The sequence below is a fragment of the Scomber japonicus genome, chromosome 1, assembly GCF_027409825.1.
Source record: "Scomber japonicus isolate fScoJap1 chromosome 1, fScoJap1.pri, whole genome shotgun sequence".
Classification (NCBI taxonomy): Eukaryota; Metazoa; Chordata; class Actinopteri; order Scombriformes; family Scombridae; genus Scomber; species Scomber japonicus.
Window position 1 is genome coordinate 10,933,288 of NC_070578.1, and position 19,992 is coordinate 10,953,279.

The 19,992-nt window shown below is 39.9% G+C and overlaps 2 protein-coding genes across 2 annotated transcripts; both read left to right on the plus strand.

The window, feature by feature from the left end:
- Window positions 1-450: 450 nt before the first annotated feature.
- Window positions 451-10,496, plus strand: LOC128362287 (threonine--tRNA ligase 1, cytoplasmic-like). The gene is made up of 19 exons (XM_053323031.1): window positions 451-795; window positions 1,028-1,123; window positions 1,372-1,559; window positions 1,715-1,838; window positions 2,117-2,241; window positions 2,622-2,739; window positions 2,993-3,057; window positions 3,147-3,225; window positions 3,451-3,597; window positions 4,963-5,061; window positions 6,522-6,688; window positions 6,790-6,952; window positions 7,056-7,193; window positions 7,718-7,795; window positions 7,890-7,990; window positions 8,515-8,619; window positions 8,892-8,964; window positions 9,096-9,210; window positions 9,892-10,496. Exons 1-19 carry the CDS (start codon window positions 457-459, stop codon window positions 10,038-10,040), a joined length of 2,469 nt encoding a protein of 822 aa, XP_053179006.1. The 5' UTR covers window positions 451-456; the 3' UTR covers window positions 10,041-10,496.
- An 826-nt stretch (window positions 10,497-11,322) lies between these two features.
- Window positions 11,323-16,490, plus strand: tm2d3 (TM2 domain containing 3). Its single transcript, XM_053323090.1, has 6 exons — window positions 11,323-11,443; window positions 12,206-12,307; window positions 12,966-13,126; window positions 13,391-13,565; window positions 14,771-14,846; window positions 14,977-16,490. Exons 1-6 carry the CDS (start codon window positions 11,338-11,340, stop codon window positions 15,140-15,142), a joined length of 786 nt encoding a protein of 261 aa, XP_053179065.1. The 5' UTR covers window positions 11,323-11,337; the 3' UTR covers window positions 15,143-16,490.
- Window positions 16,491-19,992: the final 3,502 nt, after the last annotated feature.

Consider the following 19,992-nt stretch of genomic DNA (forward strand, 5'->3'; position numbering starts at 1 on the left):
ACCGTGCTATAGTACTGCAGGGGTGTCGTCTGCAGAATCTGAAACACTTGAAAGATGTATTAATTAAATAAATCATAATACATCCAGGAAACGATGTAGACCCGTAGACCTCAGTTCAGTTTTATCAGGATAATAATTCATTATTTTGACTAAACAATAATGTTGTTGAATGTAAGAAAGTTTTGCAGTTGTCCAAAAAATGATTGGTCATTTATGCTGGTCTGATTTTGAAAATAATGACATACACAACATATTTATATTAGCCTATATTTAAAAAATAAAAACATATATATAGCTATGTCGCATTCATATGCATTCATATTGATAGATTAATTATATTCTTTCTTTTTCTTTTTTCAACTCTATTTTTTAAGATAATGTATGAATGAGCCTTATATTTGTAGTAAAGCCTCACCGGAAGTCAGCTGTTAATGTGGCTACGGTGGTCATTTAAAGATGGCGGAATGCCTGGCTGCACGTTTGGCAGCTCAGGAGGAGCAAATCCGACTTCTCGCCGGGGAGATCTCTTCTCTTCGAGATGGACTAAGCCGAGGTAGTCTGGACGCCGGCGGTGCTGCTGCTGTGATCACCCCGGAGCTGGAGACCCTGAAGACGGAGAATGACAAGCTCAAGTACCGCCTGCTTCACCTCCGCCGTGGTCTCCAGGCAGAGCTGCAGCTGGAGGAGGAGGCGAAGAAGGCGAAGGGCGGGAGACAGAATGGAGTCAAGTGTGGCAGCGCTCCAGAGGGCAACACCAGCAAACAACAGCAGACAAACAACCGAGCGGATAAAAAGGTAAAAGCTAGTGGTAAACACTGGACCAGGACAACCAGCGTGAATGGACACATTTGTAACATGATACCTGGGTGAGGAGTAACTATGTAGCGGGCCGGATGACAAACTAACGGCCCTCATTTCCAGAAATAGCCAGAGCATGTTCACTGACATTAATAACAGGCTGGTATTGTGAGTAAGAGGGGATTATTGTGAGTGTACAGACAATCAAGGTCCTCTCTGCTTGTTACAGGTGGCAGCTCCTGCTACTAAACCAGGTGACAAGAACAAGGAGAAGAAGCAGGAGAAGAAGCAGGAGAAGGGACAAGGAGCTGGTGGTGTGAAAGAGGTGATTATTCAAAAAATGTAACCTGCTCCACTGTTCACACATTCTTCTAAAAGGGACTTCACCTCTTATATTTCAATGTCTCACAATTCATTTTAAATATATTCTCTATAATCCTTGCCTATTACAGCATTTTGGGATAAAACTGTTCATGTTGTGACAGTAAAACTGGTGATTGGATTTTCACAAATTAATTTGGCATCATATTGGACATTTCTTGACTTTGACTGTATGTTTGTTTCCGTGTGTAGCTGAAGCCTTTGCCTGGATACATCCCAGAGCGCCTCAGCCTCTATGAGGAGCTGAAGAAGGAGAATGACGCCCTCCTGGCCAAAAGAGCTACAAACAGCAAGCCCATTACTGTGGAGCTGCCAGACGGAAGTAAGGTGGCAGGCAAGGCTTGGGTCACCACACCCTACCAACTGGCCTGCAACATCAGGTCAGTCACCTGCACTGGAAATAGTGTTGACATGGTGTGAGTCATGTAGATAAACACTTAAACAGGTTTTGGAGAACTAGGAAAGTCCCTAATATTGGTCCTAATGTTGTCTTTTCATTATAATGAACATCACACTATCCATATTGATCTTTCAGCCAAGGCCTGGCTGACAATGCAGTGATTTCTCGGGTCAATGGGGAGCTCTGGGATTTGGACAGACCTCTCGAGCAGGACTGCTCTCTTGAGATCTTGCGCTTCGACAATGAAGACGCCCAGGCTGTGAGTTAACAGGACTGTTAGTTATTTACTAATGAAATAGTCAAAACCACTTTTCTACTGTCATTCTCATGTTGGTAGTGGCTACAAAACATATTTTGCTTTGGCAAATTCTACATTTGGATTTGCCAGATTACAATTCAGGGCATTCACTCCACATTATTATTACAAATGTGTAAAGAATAAATATAAAAATGTTAAAGCCACAGCGCCCCAACAACACACTGCCTTTTAAATAAAGCTACTCTTTCATAACACATCTTCATCTCATATCATCCTAGGTGTACTGGCACTCCAGTGCTCACATCTTAGGGGAAGCAATGGAGTGCTTTTATGGAGGCTGTTTATGTTATGGACCTCCCATAGAGAATGGCTTCTACTACGACATGTTCCTGGATGGACAAAAGTGAGCAAGTATTGCCTATGTCAACATCTTTTCGGTTTAGCTCAGCTTTCCAACTCTAAATGGATTTTTCTGGGATGGGTTATAATGATCATTGATTTAAGTTTAAACATGTCAGCTGATTTCATAAGTTTGCTAAAGTTTATACATTCCACTTTCAGTCTTTTGAATCAGTTATTAATTGCTTTGCTATATTGGCCCAAAAAGTGTTTTATAACAGAAAGAAAACAGTCCTCTCCTTTTAAAGCATACAATGTGGAAACACAGGATCATCGTGTCTAAAGAGAACATGATTAAGTCATTACAGACACTTAATGACACTTGTCAGAACAGCGCTGACCGCGATCATTTTTAATAAATTGAACATGGTTGATATTTTCCAGGGGAGTATCCAGCACTGAGTTCGGGGACCTGGAGACTTTGTGTAAGAATGTGGTGAAAGAAAAACAGCCCTTTGAGAGGCTGGAGGTCAGCAAGGAGACACTGCTGAAGATGTTTAAGGTAAAAGAAAGTTGAATCCTTCCACTGTCAACTTGGGATTGTTTTATTGTCTTAAAAAATGAACCGTGGCATATTCGCTGTCCAATTTTTTTTTTTTTTTTTTATGTTGGAAATGCATTCATCTGTGTCCCAATACAGTTTGAAAGATTGTCTTTACTCAAAATGGCCCTGTTCTTATGTAACCTGGCAAATAAACAGTGAAATCTTTCAATCAAGACAAAAAATATTAACCCAAGCTATTTGTACCTTCCAGTACAACAAATTCAAGTGCCGCATTCTGAATGAAAAAGTCACCACCCCCACTACTACAGTCTACCGGTTAGTTGGTTATATTAATATTATGTTTAATGACAAGAAATAACAACTGGATCTTTTGACTTTTAAAAAATTCTTGTGATTCTTGGTAGATGCGGGCCCTTGATTGACCTGTGCAGAGGTCCCCATGTAAGACACACTGGCAAGATCAAGGCCATGAAGATCTACAAGGTATGTGGAAGAGAGACGCAGGGTACAAAGTGATTTTTTTTTTTTTTTAATGTCTGAAGTCCACAAGCTCCAAATCAATTCATCCTGTCTTCAAATAATGTGTTTTTTCTTCACATATTGTCATTTTGTAACAAGGAATTTTGGGCGTGTTAACCAGTTATATCCCAAAGCTGTTTTCCACTATCTGTAACTACTCAAGATATATTCTTCCAACTCTGTACTCAGAACTCTTCCACTTACTGGGAGGGCCGCTCGGACATGGAAACACTACAGAGGATCTACGGGATTTCCTTCCCTGACTCAAAGATGCTGAAAGAGTGGGAACGTTTCCAGGAGGAGGCCAAGAATAGAGACCATCGTAAAATTGGAAAAGTGAGTCACTGTTCATGTTCGAGCCCACCCAGCCAGCTAAAAAAACCTGGAAAGAGAAGCCTGGTCCAAAGTGAATTTTGATTCATAATTGTATAATCTAGGGACTGACTCATCCTTTTGAGGTTCTGGTGGGAGTTTTTCCTGGTGAGCATCTAGGTTCATGTTTTTTTTAATACATGTGGTGAACCCTGAAATGAAACTGGATCAAGCGCACAGTCTCCAGGCAACTGCAAAATTGAAACAAAGTTTTATCCATTAAAAAAAAAAGTATGAACACCCTGTATTGAACTCACCGTCTTCATATTCATATCCTTCTTGACTTTAATGTTAGATTAAGACACCTTCACCAGCTGCAGATCATTTTACAATTTCACCCTGTGAGTATTTTTTTCTTGCAGTGTTTGAACTTGGAAACCATAGTTGTTTTGCACTCAGTTGTTGCTTTACACCAGCTGAGGGCACTGTGCCTCTTCTTACTGGCACATTTGGATCAACTGTGAGTCATCTGAGCACCCCAGTTGGTCTCCCAGCAAGGGAGACGCAGGCGACGGCACCTCCATCCGTGCTGATTACAACACACTTCCATATTACACGCAAGTGTCAAGATATTGCTGTTGAAGACAGCGAGGTGACAAAGTGGCGTGTTGCTGTAAATATGGTGCTGTGTGGTGTGATCCAAAACTGACCCCACTCATTAGCACGGTGCATCGTGAAAGCACATTTTCAAAACCTCTAGATGCGGTCAAGTGACATGTAGATACAGAATATAAAAACATCAGAAAACCTCTAATCTTGTACTTTGATTTACCAGTATTTAATATGAGTCAGTGAATAAGACATTTTGAAAGACATTTCAGCTACAAAACCTCTTTCTCAAACCAAAAAAATAATAATTGTCCAAGCTTTATTGTCATTACAGTATTTGTATCACTGCCTTCAGTTCACTTTACTGCCTATTTGTCTTTGTTGTGAAGGTGCTACTGTTTTTCTTCAATTACAGTGTAGCTCAAAGGGCAGAAAGAGAAGGATGTGCACATGGAGGCAACTATACTGTTAAAGGCTGCTACAGAAATCATGGATTACTTGATTTGTATTTTAGGTGTATGAGAGAAAATGAACAAGATAAATGTTCACATTATTGTGAGGAAACACTTTGGAATACCTGTCTCTCTCTTTTTCCCCCCATATTCTGAACCCATTGAGCTTTTTTCTGACAGTAAGTCACTGACAAAAAGTCGTCAGTGACTTACTGTCGTGTGATAATTGGATAACTCCCCGCTGTGTATAGAGGAGTTTCGTGCTGCTTGTACCTGCAGATAATAAGGATATGTGAAGTCATTAAAAAGTTATTGCTCTGCTTCACAGGACCAGGAGCTGTTCTTCTTCCACGATCTGAGCCCCGGCAGTTGTTTCTTTATGCCGCGGGGAGCCTACATCTACAACACACTCACTGAGTTCATCAGGGTAGGAGCTGTTTCAGTTGTTTTTGGAGTAACCTAACATGAACCTGAAGTATTTGCATTCTTTGTTTATTTTTAATCATGAATAACAAATGTCTTCACATTCTTACGAGGACACAGTTGTAAAAGATGAGGAGCAAGCCTTTTTAGTGATAAATAATTTTGCTATCACAGTAAGTTTTGTAACAGTTCCATTGTCATTTTGTCATAGCCAGAGAGAAAAATTAAACACATGTGTATCTAACTTGGAACAGAAATAAGTTTTCATCTGCATCTATATTGTATTTGTGGTTTAAAAAGTGAAAAGCTGCACTGATGCCTGAATAGAAATATTTAAAAACTGCTTTGAATCTATGGGCATATGATCCATTTTCAGTTGTATTTTTACATTTTCAGTGTACTTGTCGTGATTACTGACTCATTGACATGCAAATAACAACCCAGTGACTTTTGCGGAACATGCAATCACCAAGGTGCTCAGAGATAAGCTGTGAGTGCAACAGTGACCTGAATAGTTTAGTTCTGCTCTGTCAGTTTAAATTCTGCTTCAGAACAGGGTGGACCAGTCATGTCTGAACTATGGCCTGAAGGGGTTTTTTTCCAGTCACTTTAGACATAACTTAATGGTATAAACTGAACATTTAAAAAGGCAAATGTGTCAGCCCCAAAAAAGGTCAAGATTTGCAGATTGAAGTCTAAATGGCTCGTTTGGTGTTTCCTTTGTCCACTTGGTCTCATGGGGTGGTGATTTAAAAGCAGCCTATTGTTTTAAAGATGAACTCCTTCTGTTTGGGAAGCCACCAGACTTCGACATAATTAGAATGAGTCATGGCTACAGCAGAATACAGTCTTGTCCAGAGTTGAGCAAGTTTTAAATTTCAGAGTAACTTGAGCATCTTTGCCAATTTCAATGACTGTGCAGGAACTTATCCCTGAGGCATGTTTGCATGTTAGCAACTTGAAGAGTTTCACAGCACCCACTTACACACCAGACCAAGCCAAGAAGGCCTCGCATACATTACACAGAAACGGTGCAAGATCATTATCGCTTCACTTTAGTCTGTTTCACTCGGTAACAGACTGGTGTGTGTTGTGTATTTCCTTCCATGTCACTTACTACTATGCAGGCAACCGCTGCTCAAATTCAGACTGCCTCCTTGTAACTGCAAAGGATGTGATATTTGCAGTAAATGGAGTCACATGACATTCAGGTTTTGCAGTCGTCCTCGTCTGCTAAACTGTGTTTAGTCAGGAAAAAGCTGAGCGTGCATGATCTCTTTCAGCACCTTCCTGTTTCATACTCACAGTTGACATCAGCCTAGTTAAACCACTCTCTTACTGTTCTGTAAATCTCTACTGGACATACTGTTTATATTCAATCATGATGTGGCTCAGCTCAATAATGTACCTTTGCAGTCCAGCTGGTGTGTTCAGTTTGTTTATGTGGTTTTGTTGTTGTTGTAGGATGAGTACTGGAGAAGAGGTTTTCAGGAAGTAGCCTCTCCCAACATCTATAACAGCAAACTGTGGGAGACATCTGGCCACTGGCAACACTACAGCGAAAACATGTTTTCTTTCCCTGTGGAGGATGACATATTTGCACTCAAGCCCATGAACTGCCCTGGACACTGGTAATTTCAGAGCGCTCAGAGTGGAAAACAGTCATATTGTAAAATCAAATTCACTATCACTATCAGGTGCTCTAACCCTAACCCTCTCGTTGTCCTCTAAGTTTGATGTTCAGCCACCGGCCTCGCTCATGGAGGGAGCTTCCCTTGCGGTTGGCGGATTTCGGGGTCCTCCACAGGAATGAGCTTTCAGGAACGCTGACCGGGCTGACCAGAGTGCGCCGCTTCCAACAGGATGACGCTCACATTTTCTGCACGATGGATCAGGTGACCAAAGCAGTAATTTTCTACATGTTTCTACTGTATATACTTATTATGAGTCATCTTCTCAATGCTGAATCTTTTTTTTTTTTTTTTCTCTCTTCCACAGATCGAGACAGAAATGAAGGGCTGTCTTGACTTCCTCCGCTGTGTTTACGATGTGTTTGGCTTCTCCTTCCAGCTCCACCTCTCCACTCGCCCAGAGAAGTACCTGGGTGACATCGCTGTGTGGAACCAGGCTGAGAAGGTAAAGTGTATCAGGCATCGTAGTTACAATATAAGGTAGAAAAATAGCTGTCACTCAAATTTAGGTACATTTTCAGTGTTTGAGCTCACTATCTTCCACCTATGAATCATTGTTTTGGTGGCGAAATTCAAGGTTTTTGCCACACCTTTTCATGTTTGCATGCTCATGATGACACTGACTTGGCACTGTTAATGAAAGCATTGGTTGCCTGCTGTGTGATTATAGTATCAGAGCTGTGAGTCATTGTGAAGTCTTGAAGATGTAGGTGTGCTGTCAGGAAAAAGTTTGGTTTGCCTTGAGCTCTATTATTTTATCCTATTGTAAGTTGCATAATCACCTAATATGTAAATGTAGGAGTGCTTTAGGCAGTGAAAAGTCTGGACTGTGTGTCCTGTACTTGATTGTGTACTTCAAGTCTTTCACACTTCACACTTTTGATGATTCGCCTACTTCTCAGAAATTGCCTGTTGGTGGTTTTTTTTTAGATTCAAATGATATTTTAACCCGTGCCTCATTTCTGACAGCAATTGGAGAACAGCCTGAATGAGTTTGGGGAGCCATGGAAACTCAACCCTGGAGACGGTGCTTTTTACGGACCTAAGGTCAGTACATTTCTGATATTTCCTGCCAAACACAAAATCAATTAAATTCTTTAAAGTCTGAAAAAGTACTCCAACGCTTTCTGTGCCGTCACAGATCGACATCAAGATCAAAGATGCAATTGGACGTTACCACCAGTGTGCAACCATTCAGCTGGACTTCCAGCTGCCGATCCGCTTCAACCTGACCTTTGTGGGGTGAGTCACCTAATCAAAACATTGGCACAATGCCGAGTCTGTGTGCTTTTCTGCACCAAGGATTATATGTTAATCCTCTACTGTATAAGACATCTCACATTGTGCATTGTGTTCCTTAGACATGTTTATTTAATAAAATGAGGAGTTCTATGTAAATTTGAACTCAATGAGCAGGTGAGTGGTTGATTTGTCATCTCGGCAGGAGCTTCAATCTGCAAACCAGCATGGGGAAACAATGTTATAGACAGCAGGAGGTATATTAGTTAATGGTATTCACAGTTGCATGAATTAGTTCAATCAGCCCAGTATTACATATGGAAAGGGAAGGGGATGGATGTGTAGAGGCAGGTTATTTCATCATCTGATTGCACAGCCAGTAGGCGGACACAGTGATCATGATGTTAATGGTGAAACTTTGTTGTAAAGATAAATTGACCAATAAGCTGAGAAAAAGTCTGGTTTACATGCACACTGACACATCTTACAGGAAACCCTAATATTCTTTATCACATCATCTCTTACAGGAAGGATGGGGATGACAAAGCCCGGCCAGTAATTATCCATCGTGCCATCTTGGGCTCAGTTGAGAGGATGATTGCCATTCTCACAGAGAATTACGCAGGGAAATGGTGAGGTCATTCTGGTCACTCTTACTTTTGAGAGAGTCATTTAGAAAATGTTGCTTGTTACAGATGTTTAAAGAAAAATCTTAAATGTCAAAAAAAAGTAGTTATGATGGCAGTATTTTAACAGTGATGTCTCTCTAGAACTGTTTAAATATTCCCACACCATAAAGATTTGAAGTTCCTTTTTTAACAGTAGAGATGGTAATGTTTCTATCTTTACAGCAGTATATCATTGTAAAGGTTGTTTTAGTTTAGCCTGTCTGTCCTTCCACCAGGCCTCTGTGGATCTCTCCACGTCAAGTGATGTTGGTGCCTGTCAACCCCTCCTGTGAGGAATATGCCAAGAGGGTACGTCTTCAACCTCTCCTAACTCAACCACATTTAAGTACAATCATATGAATGTAGACGGTAAATGTTGGATTCAGAATCTTCAAATGCTCTTTAACCAAATATTAATGGAAAGTACTTCTGCCCGTCAGGTTTGTAAGCAGTTTACTGAAGCTGGTATCATGGCAGATGCTGACCTGGACTCTAGCTGTCTTCTAAACAAAAAAATCCGCAACGCTCAGTTGGCCCAATATAACTTCATTCTCGGTAAGGACACGTACTGTCCTGCAGTACGTAAGCACTGTCTGACCTCTGATTTAAGAGCATTTTCTGTTTGTTCCTGACAAGGTTGCCTGCAGTCTATTCAAAAGTACATTTCATTTGTTACTGCTGCAATTTTCAAGGTCTACTTTATAGAGCATATTATTGATTTTTCCCTTACAATCGCTGATTGAGCAATCCACTTGACTAAGTGTTCTATTTTTGATGACCATGAGGGTTATGGTTGCATAATGTTTTTTTTTCTTTTTTCTTAATACTTTTTATTATGTTTTCCAATTCAAACATTGGTTTTCATCAGTTTTTACTATAATCATATTTGCTTTTGGTTATGTCAGAGTTGCATTTAATTTATTGGAAGTGGTATAGACTTTCAGATCGATCTGCAGTTACATCTGTACATAGAGAAAAGCATTAAAACTTGTAAAACATAATGTTTTTCAAAAAGGATAAGTTGGAACTGTTTTAGTCCTTTTTAACTGCAGTGTTGTCAGCAGACTCACCATCAGACTCTTGGTTGAATGTTGAATGTAAAGCAAATGGACCTCCAAGCTGGCTAACACCCATAGTTGTTGAATTCAGTAGCACAAAGCGGGGAATGTGTTAGGGTAACTGTGCATGTGTGTGGTGTGCCATGTCAAGCTGTTGTGTCTTTTCGTATCTTGTCAGTTGTCGGAGAAAAGGAGAAGATGACTAACAGCGTCAATGTGCGCACGAGGGACAACAAAGTCCACGGAGAACTGTCGGTGGCCGAGGTGCTGGCTCGCCTGACCCTGCTCAAACAGTCCCGCTGCAAGAACGCAGAGGAGGAGTTCTGATCAAGACAAAGAACAAAGCGGACATTTGAATACCTCAGTCTTCTGAGAGATGAGCAAGAAAGGGACAAATTACATATGCCACATAAGAATGGTTCAGGGAAAGTGTTGTAAAAGGACAGAAGTCGGAAAGAGTAACTGGTGAACAGATGGGTAGATCTGGAAGTAAATGAACGGGGCTGCAATATGCCCACAAGGTTAAATGTGCAGGATATAACTGTGGTGCTTTCAGTCATTTTAAAGGACAAAACTTTTGTATGTTGTATTGGTATCAAATCTGTCAAAGTGATTAAAATCTGTCTGAGGGGAAGTGACTTAATATTGAAGTAATTTAAGGATAACAATGCAATCATGGTCATAATGAAGGCTGTGTGAATTTAGCACTGACTTGTTTCATAAAGGTCTGTCTCTGTGGGGAACAGTGTATGCCCAGAAACAAAATAAAACTGTTGAACGTGACTGTTTTGTTCTTTTTGCACTTAAACAACTGAAGAAGCTTGTTTTTACAAGAATGAGATGTTATGATAAGCAGAAGTAGGTTGATTTTGTAATGACATGCAGCCTTTTTAATGTTTACTTATTCCGAAGTAATATCATGATATGAGCAGATGCTTTCAGCAAGCAGTTTTCAGTGTAATGTCTTGGTTTGTAGTTGGCTGCAAAGGGATTTCAGCCTCAGCAGTGGCAGTAATTGTTCACCCTTGGTTCCTCTTTCCATATGACTGCTCTGGTGTTACTAGGACCAAATTAATGTTGAGGATTCATAAATTCTTCAGAAATCCAAACTAAAATGACATTTTGAATTTGAGTTAAAATACAACATAAAATATTTAATTTGCAGTGGGCGTGGCAAGATGAGGACGAGCAGGAAGTTATGTTGCTTGTAATGCTGCGTTCACATACACCATAGGAAATATGCAATGCGTACTTAAAATTCACATTAGAACCTAACTGACATTCAACTTTAACGGTATCTTTAATTTTCCACAAATGCAGTTCGAAACCAATATTCAAATTTGAATTAATAACGGCCATTACAATACACTCAAGAATATTATAGAGGTTATTACGTTGCTGTTTTATGCAATATTTAGTGTACTTAGACCTAATCCGAGGCATAGTCGAATGGTTGAATGTAAGAATTGCGTTATTATCTATACGATGTCAGCACCCTGGCATCTTTACGGCAGTAATACGAGAAACGGATTCATGTATGAAACTCATTTTGCGTCAAACTACCGAAGGGTCGCGTTTTCTCCTACAGGACTTGAATGCAGCGTCGCCTCGCTCTGCAGCAACAATGGCTACAATCTGTCAGATATGGAGACCGGACCGAGGACGGTGCTTCAAAACCTACGCAATTGTTCTCGTATTGTGTATGGATCTGGTCTTACAGTGTGTCCACGGTATGTTACAGACTTACATCACCTCGACATGTGTGTATGGCCAGTTTACATTTGGGTAAATGATCGTTACCGTACTAACGTCAGCCAGCTTCCTCTCACTGAGTTAGCATCAACTGGCTAGCCAGCTAGCTCACAGCTAGCAGTGAAAACGTGAAGCAGTGAGCAGCACTGATTGAACAGATATCTGTCAACCACAACAGGCATCTCTAAATATTTGAATAGTATTTTACTGACTGTGTTTGTACTCTACAAGCCCTGGATAGCAGTTACAATGGGTTAGTTACGGGTAAGTTAATGTCTTTAGCTAGTGTGCAGAGGGCGTCACGTCAAAATGATCGCGTCATATTTTTTTAGTGTAATGTTAGTTAAATAACTTTTAATAAGTTAGAACACTTGTTAAAGACATGACATGGATGATTTCTCATTGTGTTTCACTGTGTTAGCAGAGAGTAACGCGTTGTTGCCAGCTAACACCTAGCTGTACTGTAGGTTAAAGTTATTGTGAAGCAGAAATGTTACGTGCTTTATAAAATTAGCTTTTCAGTGTTATTAACGTGAAACACCTAAACTACACCTCAATATACGTCTAATCTATATCTAACTATACGTTTGGCTTGTCATCTTTTTGTTACAATGAGAGTGCAAACGGTGCCCAATAAGGCAAACGTCACAATAGTTTTGTATACTAGGCTTGGTAACTGCAGTCATCGCAGATTTGGACTCATATATTATATTCTTTTCATGGTCTTTTTTTCCTGTCAGGATATCTGAGCTCTCCTCATACTGGTCAGGTTCTCCCCTACGCCAGAGATGCCCAGCATGGCCCTGTAATCACTAGCCCAGTGGTCCCTGCTGCAGCCTCAGGTAAACACTCAACCACAGTGTGTTTTTAGGGACCCACCCTTACATGTTTTTATGGAAAACAAACGTACAGAGAAATATAACACTGTTATTTACTAACCTAAGTCTGAGGTGGATGACGTGCAGTTATTTCACAGATTGCATTTTCTGAAATCATAGACTGGCTTATGACACTCAAATCACTCTCCTACTCAAAAATAGTTTTATCAGAAAGGAATTTCTTACCTTGGAACAATTAACTGCACATCTGATCATATCCATATTACATAATACACAGGTCCACTGGGAATTTAAAATGTAATATGTTTTGAACTAAAAGGATGTATTTGACTTGTTCACCCTTTGTTACATCAAAGAGAACACGACACAACACATGTCTTTTGCTGGCTAGTAGGTGCCCAGAATAGAGCAATCACGGGTAAATGGCCTTCCACAAGGACTCTCTGATGGTCTTTTTGATGAGGGCAGAGTGCTAGTCATTCAACTCCCACAGCCTTATTTTCCCAAGTTGGAAAGAGATTCAAAGGGATTCAGTCACGAGTCTCCCATTATATTCACATTAATGATCCCATAAATTAACTCAGATATCAAACTTGCAGAAAATGTGCAGTTACAGCCCATTGATTATTCTAGTTAAGTCTTTATGTTTGCCGTTTTTCAGCCTCTCCTGCAGATGAAGAGAGCTACACTTCGAGGTGCCCAAGTGGGGGTTTGTGCAGCCGCTTGCCAGCTGATTGCATTCACTGCAATTTCCAACACAACTGCACATATGGGAAACCAGCATCTTTCACCTGTAAACCCAAAAAAGGAGTTCACTGTATAGTAAGTAGCCGTTGATGCTGTGATATTGGTACGATTAGTAGCTCATTGGTAAAAAAGAGAAATGGCAGATATGGTCCTATCGTGCTTGTATCATTTATGTCAGCTGTGACGCTTGAAGTCATCAAAGTGTTTTCTTGATTAAAGTCATCCAGACAAATTGTTGCGCACGATGGTAGAATTAGAAATTGTAATGAAAAGCTCTCGAGCTTTAATTTTAGAGATTGCTTTGTAGTGATGACATGATGTTTTGTTGTGTGTTTGCAGGGAGAGTCGGGACAGCAGCAAACCAACTTCTCTTTGTCTATCATATGTCAGTTCTGCTGGCAGCTGGATCCTTCGCAGTACCGCTGCTCAAACTCTACCAACTGTATGACAGTGTCCTGCCCACGCAAGCGCTACAACGCCACCTGTGACGTCTTAGATCATGTACATTGTTTAGGTATGGAAAAGGATCTGTTTTAAACCCCACTTGGTGTTTTTAGAGTAGAAGAGACGACAAATTGAACTTTAATTGTTAGCCATTTGTGGTTACTCTAAAGATTACACAGTGAGTCTTTCTCGTGAATTTCCAGGTTTTAAATGGGAAATGCAGAACATGTAAGGGAAAGAAAATAGAAAGTCAGTTGTCTGCTTTAAAACCTACTTGGTGTTTTTAGAGTAGAAGAGATGACTCTTAAGATGGTCATCAGTGGAGTGTGTGTGTGTGTGTGTGTGCGTGCGTGTGGTGCCTGAGGGAAGTGTGGGTTTTACAGATTTTCTTGATGACAAACTGAACTTTAATTGTTAGCCATTTGTGGTAACTTTAAAGATTACACAGTCTTTCTGGTGAATTTCCAGGTTTTAAATGGGAAATGCAGAACATGTAAGGGAAAGAAAATAGATTGTCAGTTGTCTGCTGTTACACATCTATAGTAACTGCATATGTACCGGTAGTTGTAAAACCACTGACATTTTAAACATTGTGATATCTAAATATCATACTTTTTGAGTGATTATGAGTTATGACCCATGCAGGATGGGTCATAATCACACATCAGGATGACTTTTAGCTTTCTGTTGTACCAATAAAAAAAGAAGAGTAATTTAAAATCTGTTTTAGCTATATGATATTTATCAGACTTTACATCTTAACTGGCCATACGAGAGCAGTAATTGTAGCTCCAGAATTATTTTTACAATGTGTTTACCAGCATCCGACCAATCCTCTATCTGTCACTGTGTATGTAGTAAATTAGGTCATTTATGACAAACGAGGTAGGTCACACACTGAGCTGTGCTTATTAAGAGTTCTTTTCACCTTTTTTAAATGAAAGTTGCTCTCAACAGTGAGGTGAATATATCTTAGGCATCTGTACCATTTGGAAAACAACTGGTTTGAAAATAATTATTGCACATGACCCATGATGTCCTTAGATAGAATGTTGCACAATCAAGAGCCAGACTGAGAACCACACAATGTTTTACAAAATGAAACACATTCTGTGGAAATGTCGTCACTTATCTTCTTTAGAAATGTTTTTACATTGGAAATATGTTTTCAATCATGCTCATTTGTTTCCTGAAATTTGAGGCTTTAGTTTTGCTGTGAAGATCAGGGCCACTCTACTGAGTCCACTAAATGTCTTTTTTTTTTCCCTCCTGCAGGTAGAAGACGTTTTCAGAAACGTTTATTTTGCAACTGGACTGGAGGATACAAATGGTCAACAGCACTAGCACTCAGGTGAGAATACGAGTTATGACCGGCTTTGATGTTGTCAACAGTCTTAAAAGAATCCTTATTGAATCAGGATGTGTGCTCTAAAAGCATCTCTGATTTTCTCTCTCTTTTTTTCTCTCATCTCTTTCTGTAGCATTACGCTCGGTGGTTTTGGGGCAGATCGCTTTTATCTGGGCCAGTGGAGAGAGGGTCTGGGCAAGCTGTTCAGTTTTGGAGGACTGGGCATTTGGACTTTGATAGATGTTCTTTTGATAGGCGTTGGTTACGTGGGACCTGCTGATGGTTCGCTCTACATCTGAAACAAAGCTCTGGAGACATGGCTGGATGGTTTGCACCCTGTTCCGCTTCACTCTCGAGGACTGAAGATCCGAGATGCCATGTTCTTAGCACGTTCGCTCGTCCAAGCTTGCTGTGCAACACATCCCCATCCCATCTGCTAACAAGCAGGAAGTGTTTTCCTCATCACACCAAGGATGACTCTACCCACACAACCATCAGATCAATCCCAATCATTCTGCGTCCGTCTCCTGTTGAGATTCTGCAGATGGAGCTGTGCAGGGGGATGAGAAGCCAGTAATTATGTCTATTTGTTCGGTTTGACTTAACTGACTGGCTGTGTCATGCTGATATATAGATATGTTTGGTTTCCTGTGGAGCTGTGCTTTCACAGACATCCTGTCACCTAGGAGCCATGTGTTGACCTCTCTTTTGGCAATGTAAATGCATCGATGGGCGTCAAATGGTAACCATGGCTACAGAGCTTTTATGGTAGCACCAGACAAAAGACAAGCTGTAAGATAATATTTATTTGCTGATAGAAAGTGAGAATATACAGAAGGAAATATATGTTCAGGTGTTTTAACAGGCAGCAGATAAATGTACCTGTAGATGAATACAACAGTTACTTTGCATGTACATGTTTTTCTTACATTGTGAGGCTACAACTGTAAGAGCATTGCCCCAAAGGCAAGATATAATAATACCCTGGCCTTTCAAAAGCTCATATCAAATGTTGACAAGTTTGAGATTATTTTTAAAGTTCATATGGTGTATAAGTAAATGCACGAGAGGCACTACAGGTTTAAATAGCAACTGGAACTGGTAAAGAACCTGAAGCGGGCACAGGTGCAAAAACTATAATTGCTGTCATCATTTACTGCAACCTTTAGATAACAATCTCTAAGAGTGTGTGTTTTTGTACATGTTCTGACACAAATATGTTGCACTAGCAAACCACAGTGAGTTTAGGTTTTTCTGTGTTGGAGATATTTGAGATATTTTTCCCCGAAAAAACACATATCATTCTTCACATTGCATCTGTGTACTAACACTGTAGGATCTTTTCTTAAGACCGTGTGGCATAAATGGTTCACCTCTCAGTTCATGTCAATTCTGTGGTTGATGCCAGGTTCTGTTGTAACACTGTAAATGACATGTTTTTTTAAGTTATGTAAATAAAAATTGTAAAATATTCTGTTTATCTGATTGTGTTTCTAGTAGTAACAAATTGTCAGTCAGTGTATGAAAACCGTGACTAATGTTTTTATTTACTATGGTGAATCACGCAGATCCTGCACACATGATCAGGTTTTATAGTAAAACTAGTGAAATTCGAAGGCAAAACGAAAAGCTGACCAAGTATTTACTGAAGACATATAAACACTAATGTACTGAAAAGACGCCTTTCTATTAATTTTCATGAAGCAAACAGTCTGGATCAGTAGTTGACTGTTTCAGTCATGGATTAAAAAAACCTTTTGATTTTCTCTCTGATGTTTTATTGATTCCTTTAAAAGACACGTTATTCTCTTTTCTCCTCACCAGCGAGGTCAGAGGTTCGCATCATTCCAGGATATTGAACTTGAGCAGGACAGATGATTTGATTGAAGGGACAATGAGCATGTTTCTTCTGGATGAATGCTGTTCTCCCTGCAGCCTCTGATAGGAATACAGAGCTCTATTATTAGCTGAGGTCATTTTCACAGATGTCTGATGTTTTTCTCACATTAAAACACAGTGATTGGTGCCAGAAGCCTATGTAACCCACAGGTGTGTGTCAGAGGCAAAGGGTCAGGAGTGTAATGTGGTGGTTGAGAAACACTCCCTGCTTAAACTATGGCTGTGTGGGAGCCTTTGGGCAAAGCACTACAGCTGGTGCTGGTGGTGAAACATGTTCAGCAGAGGATGGCAGAGTATGGCAGTGTAGTCATTCCAGTAAATCAGTTATGTTTTTACAACAGCACTATTTAGTTCCACTATTCATGTCTGTGTTCATGTTACATAATGAGAGGGGGAAAAAAAGAAAAAAAAACAGAAAAAAAAATCCCTTGCTAGTAGGTTTGTGGGTTTTGTGTCAACTTTTCCAATTGGCTGCTTTGCTCAGGCTGTTGTAAATTTACTCCACCCTAATTCTAGTTCCTCAAACTTGACACCAGTGGCTCACACACGACCTATTCTCCCTCACATTCCCTCCTACTCCCTCCCACAGACTGATGCAAGTGTTAGTCATATACTCTGAGTTGAGAAAAAGATTTGAAATGCTCACCTATATTTATAGGGACATCATTTAGTATCTTATGTTATGATGAAATATTGATGAAAGGCTTTGTAACCCTGCATCCACAATGTAGTACTCAGTATTGTTGCCACCGAAGCCCCAAAGTGACTTCAGTTTGTCAGACATGAGTTTACATGCATTTGTGAACTTATGTGAGCTCTCAATGTGTATAACACAGAGTGCAAACTCAATATATGTTTCTATGTCTGTATATGTATGAATGAGTATACACATTTAAAACTGAGTATGATGAGTAAGATGAAGGTAAAAGTATATGGTTGAATATAACGTTTAGTGACATACTCTACAATACTGAGCACAAACACTAAGCTGGAAGGTACTATTCCAGACCACGGATGTGATCTGATCACCACATTTTACTAATTATGTCTGAGAATAATCAAGTCTGGACTAAACAACTAAATGACTGCACTTAATAACACTATATTTATGCATCAATGGATACTACCCAATTACAAATAATGACCAGAGTGGTACTCTGCTATTATTTCTCTTTATGACATTGTCATTTCCTGTGCGAATGAAACCATTCTTACTGGTAATTATACAGAACTTGGTGTTATGAGAGTTATAGTTTGATGTGCTACTTATTCTAAACAGTAATTATGCACATGGTTAGAATGAACAAACATCGGGAGTTGAGCCAAAATATTGTCTGTCAAAGACAGACAGTATCACGACTTCCTAGTTTTGAATTGCTAATCATGCAAATAGGAGAACAAAAGTTTATTCATCATTCTCTTACGCAATCCCACTTAGTCCCATCGCAGCTCTGAATTTTCAAGCATGGGTTGTGACCCTCTGTATACCCAGCAGAATGTCCTCACATTATGCTCACCCCTGCAGGAGAGGTAGCATCAATAACAGAGAGTGGATTAACAGAATACTGGCACCAGATTAATTCAGAAAGCCACTGTTTGCTCCCTTTCTCTCACATTTAGGAGTATTTGAAACCACCTGAGGATGTGGCACATATTACAGTGCCTATAAAAATTCATCTCCACCCTTAGACTTTCTCATTTCATGTTGCCACACAACACTGAATTACAATAGTGTAATTAGTTTTTTTTATACTAATCAACAGAGAGGACAGTTTGAGAAAAATAAACACAAATCTCAACAATAGCATTTAAATTAAAAAATATATATACAAACCAAAATAAATGATTGAATGTCCTCTTTGCTAGGACACACAAAGCATCAGCAGTACTGCCTTTTGTTTTGTAAAAAATATGTAATTAGTTGAATGGAGATCACCTGTGTTTAATCAGGGATTGACATGTGCTTTCAACATATTTGAGAGGTCCAACAGCTGGGTAGTTATATTCATGACAAAAAAAAGAGAGGAACATTCCAGACTAATTTGATGCAACTTCCAAAACTGAACATATATATATAAATATATCTCCAATGTTTTTGTAAGCGGATTAGTGAAGAAGACATCAAGGGGAGCTGCAGGGTTCCATGAATTAGACAGGACACAGTGAACACAGCTGCTGCTTCTCCACTTATACCTTTATGACTGTCGCTGGCTGACATCTGGGCTGGAAGACTAACACAAAAATGGAGGAAATTGATGCAGTCAAACACACCAAATCATATGTGTGATGTGAGTCAAACACTGCACATTAGTGGAAACACACCATCCCTAACATGTAGCCTGATGACGATGGCAGCATCATGCTGTGGGATTGCTCCTGTGCAGCAGGCGCGGAGAGGCTTGTGAAAGGTTAACATAAATGCAGCAAAACATTGACAGGAAAACCTGCTGCAGTCTTCCAGAGAACTGTGGGAGATGATTTATTTTCCAGCAGGACAGCAAACCCCAAACATAAAGCCAAAGCAATGTAGGAATTTACTGTATTCCAAACAATGAAACTGTCTCGTGTCCAATTCTGAATCAAAACCTCAATCCAATCATGAATTTGTGGCGAGACATAAAAGAATAGCTGCTCAGTCGCAGTCGCTATACAACTTGACAGAGATTGAGCGAAAAAGAAAGGGGAAAATCCGGGTGCAAAAACCTCATAAATGCACAGACTCGGGCTCTAGCTGACAAGGTGCCTCTGCTGCATATGGACTTGTCCGTGTGAATGCTAATGCAGCCACTTAGTCTATATTGTATTTAGATGTGTGTCAATTGCAGCCTTTTTTCCCCCCTCCCTTCATTTTGACATTACACCATCCTGTATCCAAAACTTACACCCACTAAATTTAACACTGTAAAACTAAAACATGTAAAAGTCCAATGGGAGTGATACCATTTTTCAACACTGCACCTACTAAGATACTGGGAGCTTGAATAAATCACCTTTGTGACTAGTCTGTTTTTCCATTTTGTGAATGTTTTCTGCTCCTCAAAACGTTGAATTTGCTTATAACCCATTAATTCTCTTTTCATCCTCCCATCTGTGCAGTCCATTTTAAAACATACCAGTGTGCCAATTCTGCTTTCCGAGTCTGGAATCACTCCTACAGTCTTGGCGTAGCAGCAGCAGTAGCTCTTTACATGTTAAAATTAAAAAAAGAAAAAATTAAAAAAAAAATGTGTGGGTCATTGTTGTTTCAGAC

What these genes read in the sequence shown, in the direction of transcription:
- tm2d3 (XM_053323090.1), top strand. Translation starts at nt 11,338, where the DNA reads ATGGCTACAATCTGTCAGATATGGAGACCGGACCGAGGACGGTGCTTC. An exon ending in GGTCTTACAGTGTGTCCACG is followed by an intron (nt 11,444 to 12,205) that starts GTATGTTACAGA and finishes TTTTCCTGTCAG; the next exon opens with GATATCTGAGCTCTCCTCAT. An exon ending in AAAAAGGAGTTCACTGTATA is followed by an intron (nt 13,127 to 13,390) that starts GTAAGTAGCCGT and finishes GTGTGTTTGCAG; the next exon opens with GGAGAGTCGGGACAGCAGCA.
- LOC128362287 (XM_053323031.1), top strand. Translation starts at nt 457, where the DNA reads ATGGCGGAATGCCTGGCTGCACGTTTGGCAGCTCAGGAGGAGCAAATC. An exon ending in GTGCTTTTTACGGACCTAAG is followed by an intron (nt 7,796 to 7,889) that starts GTCAGTACATTT and finishes GTGCCGTCACAG; the next exon opens with ATCGACATCAAGATCAAAGA. An exon ending in GAGAATTACGCAGGGAAATG is followed by an intron (nt 8,620 to 8,891) that starts GTGAGGTCATTC and finishes TCCTTCCACCAG; the next exon opens with GCCTCTGTGGATCTCTCCAC.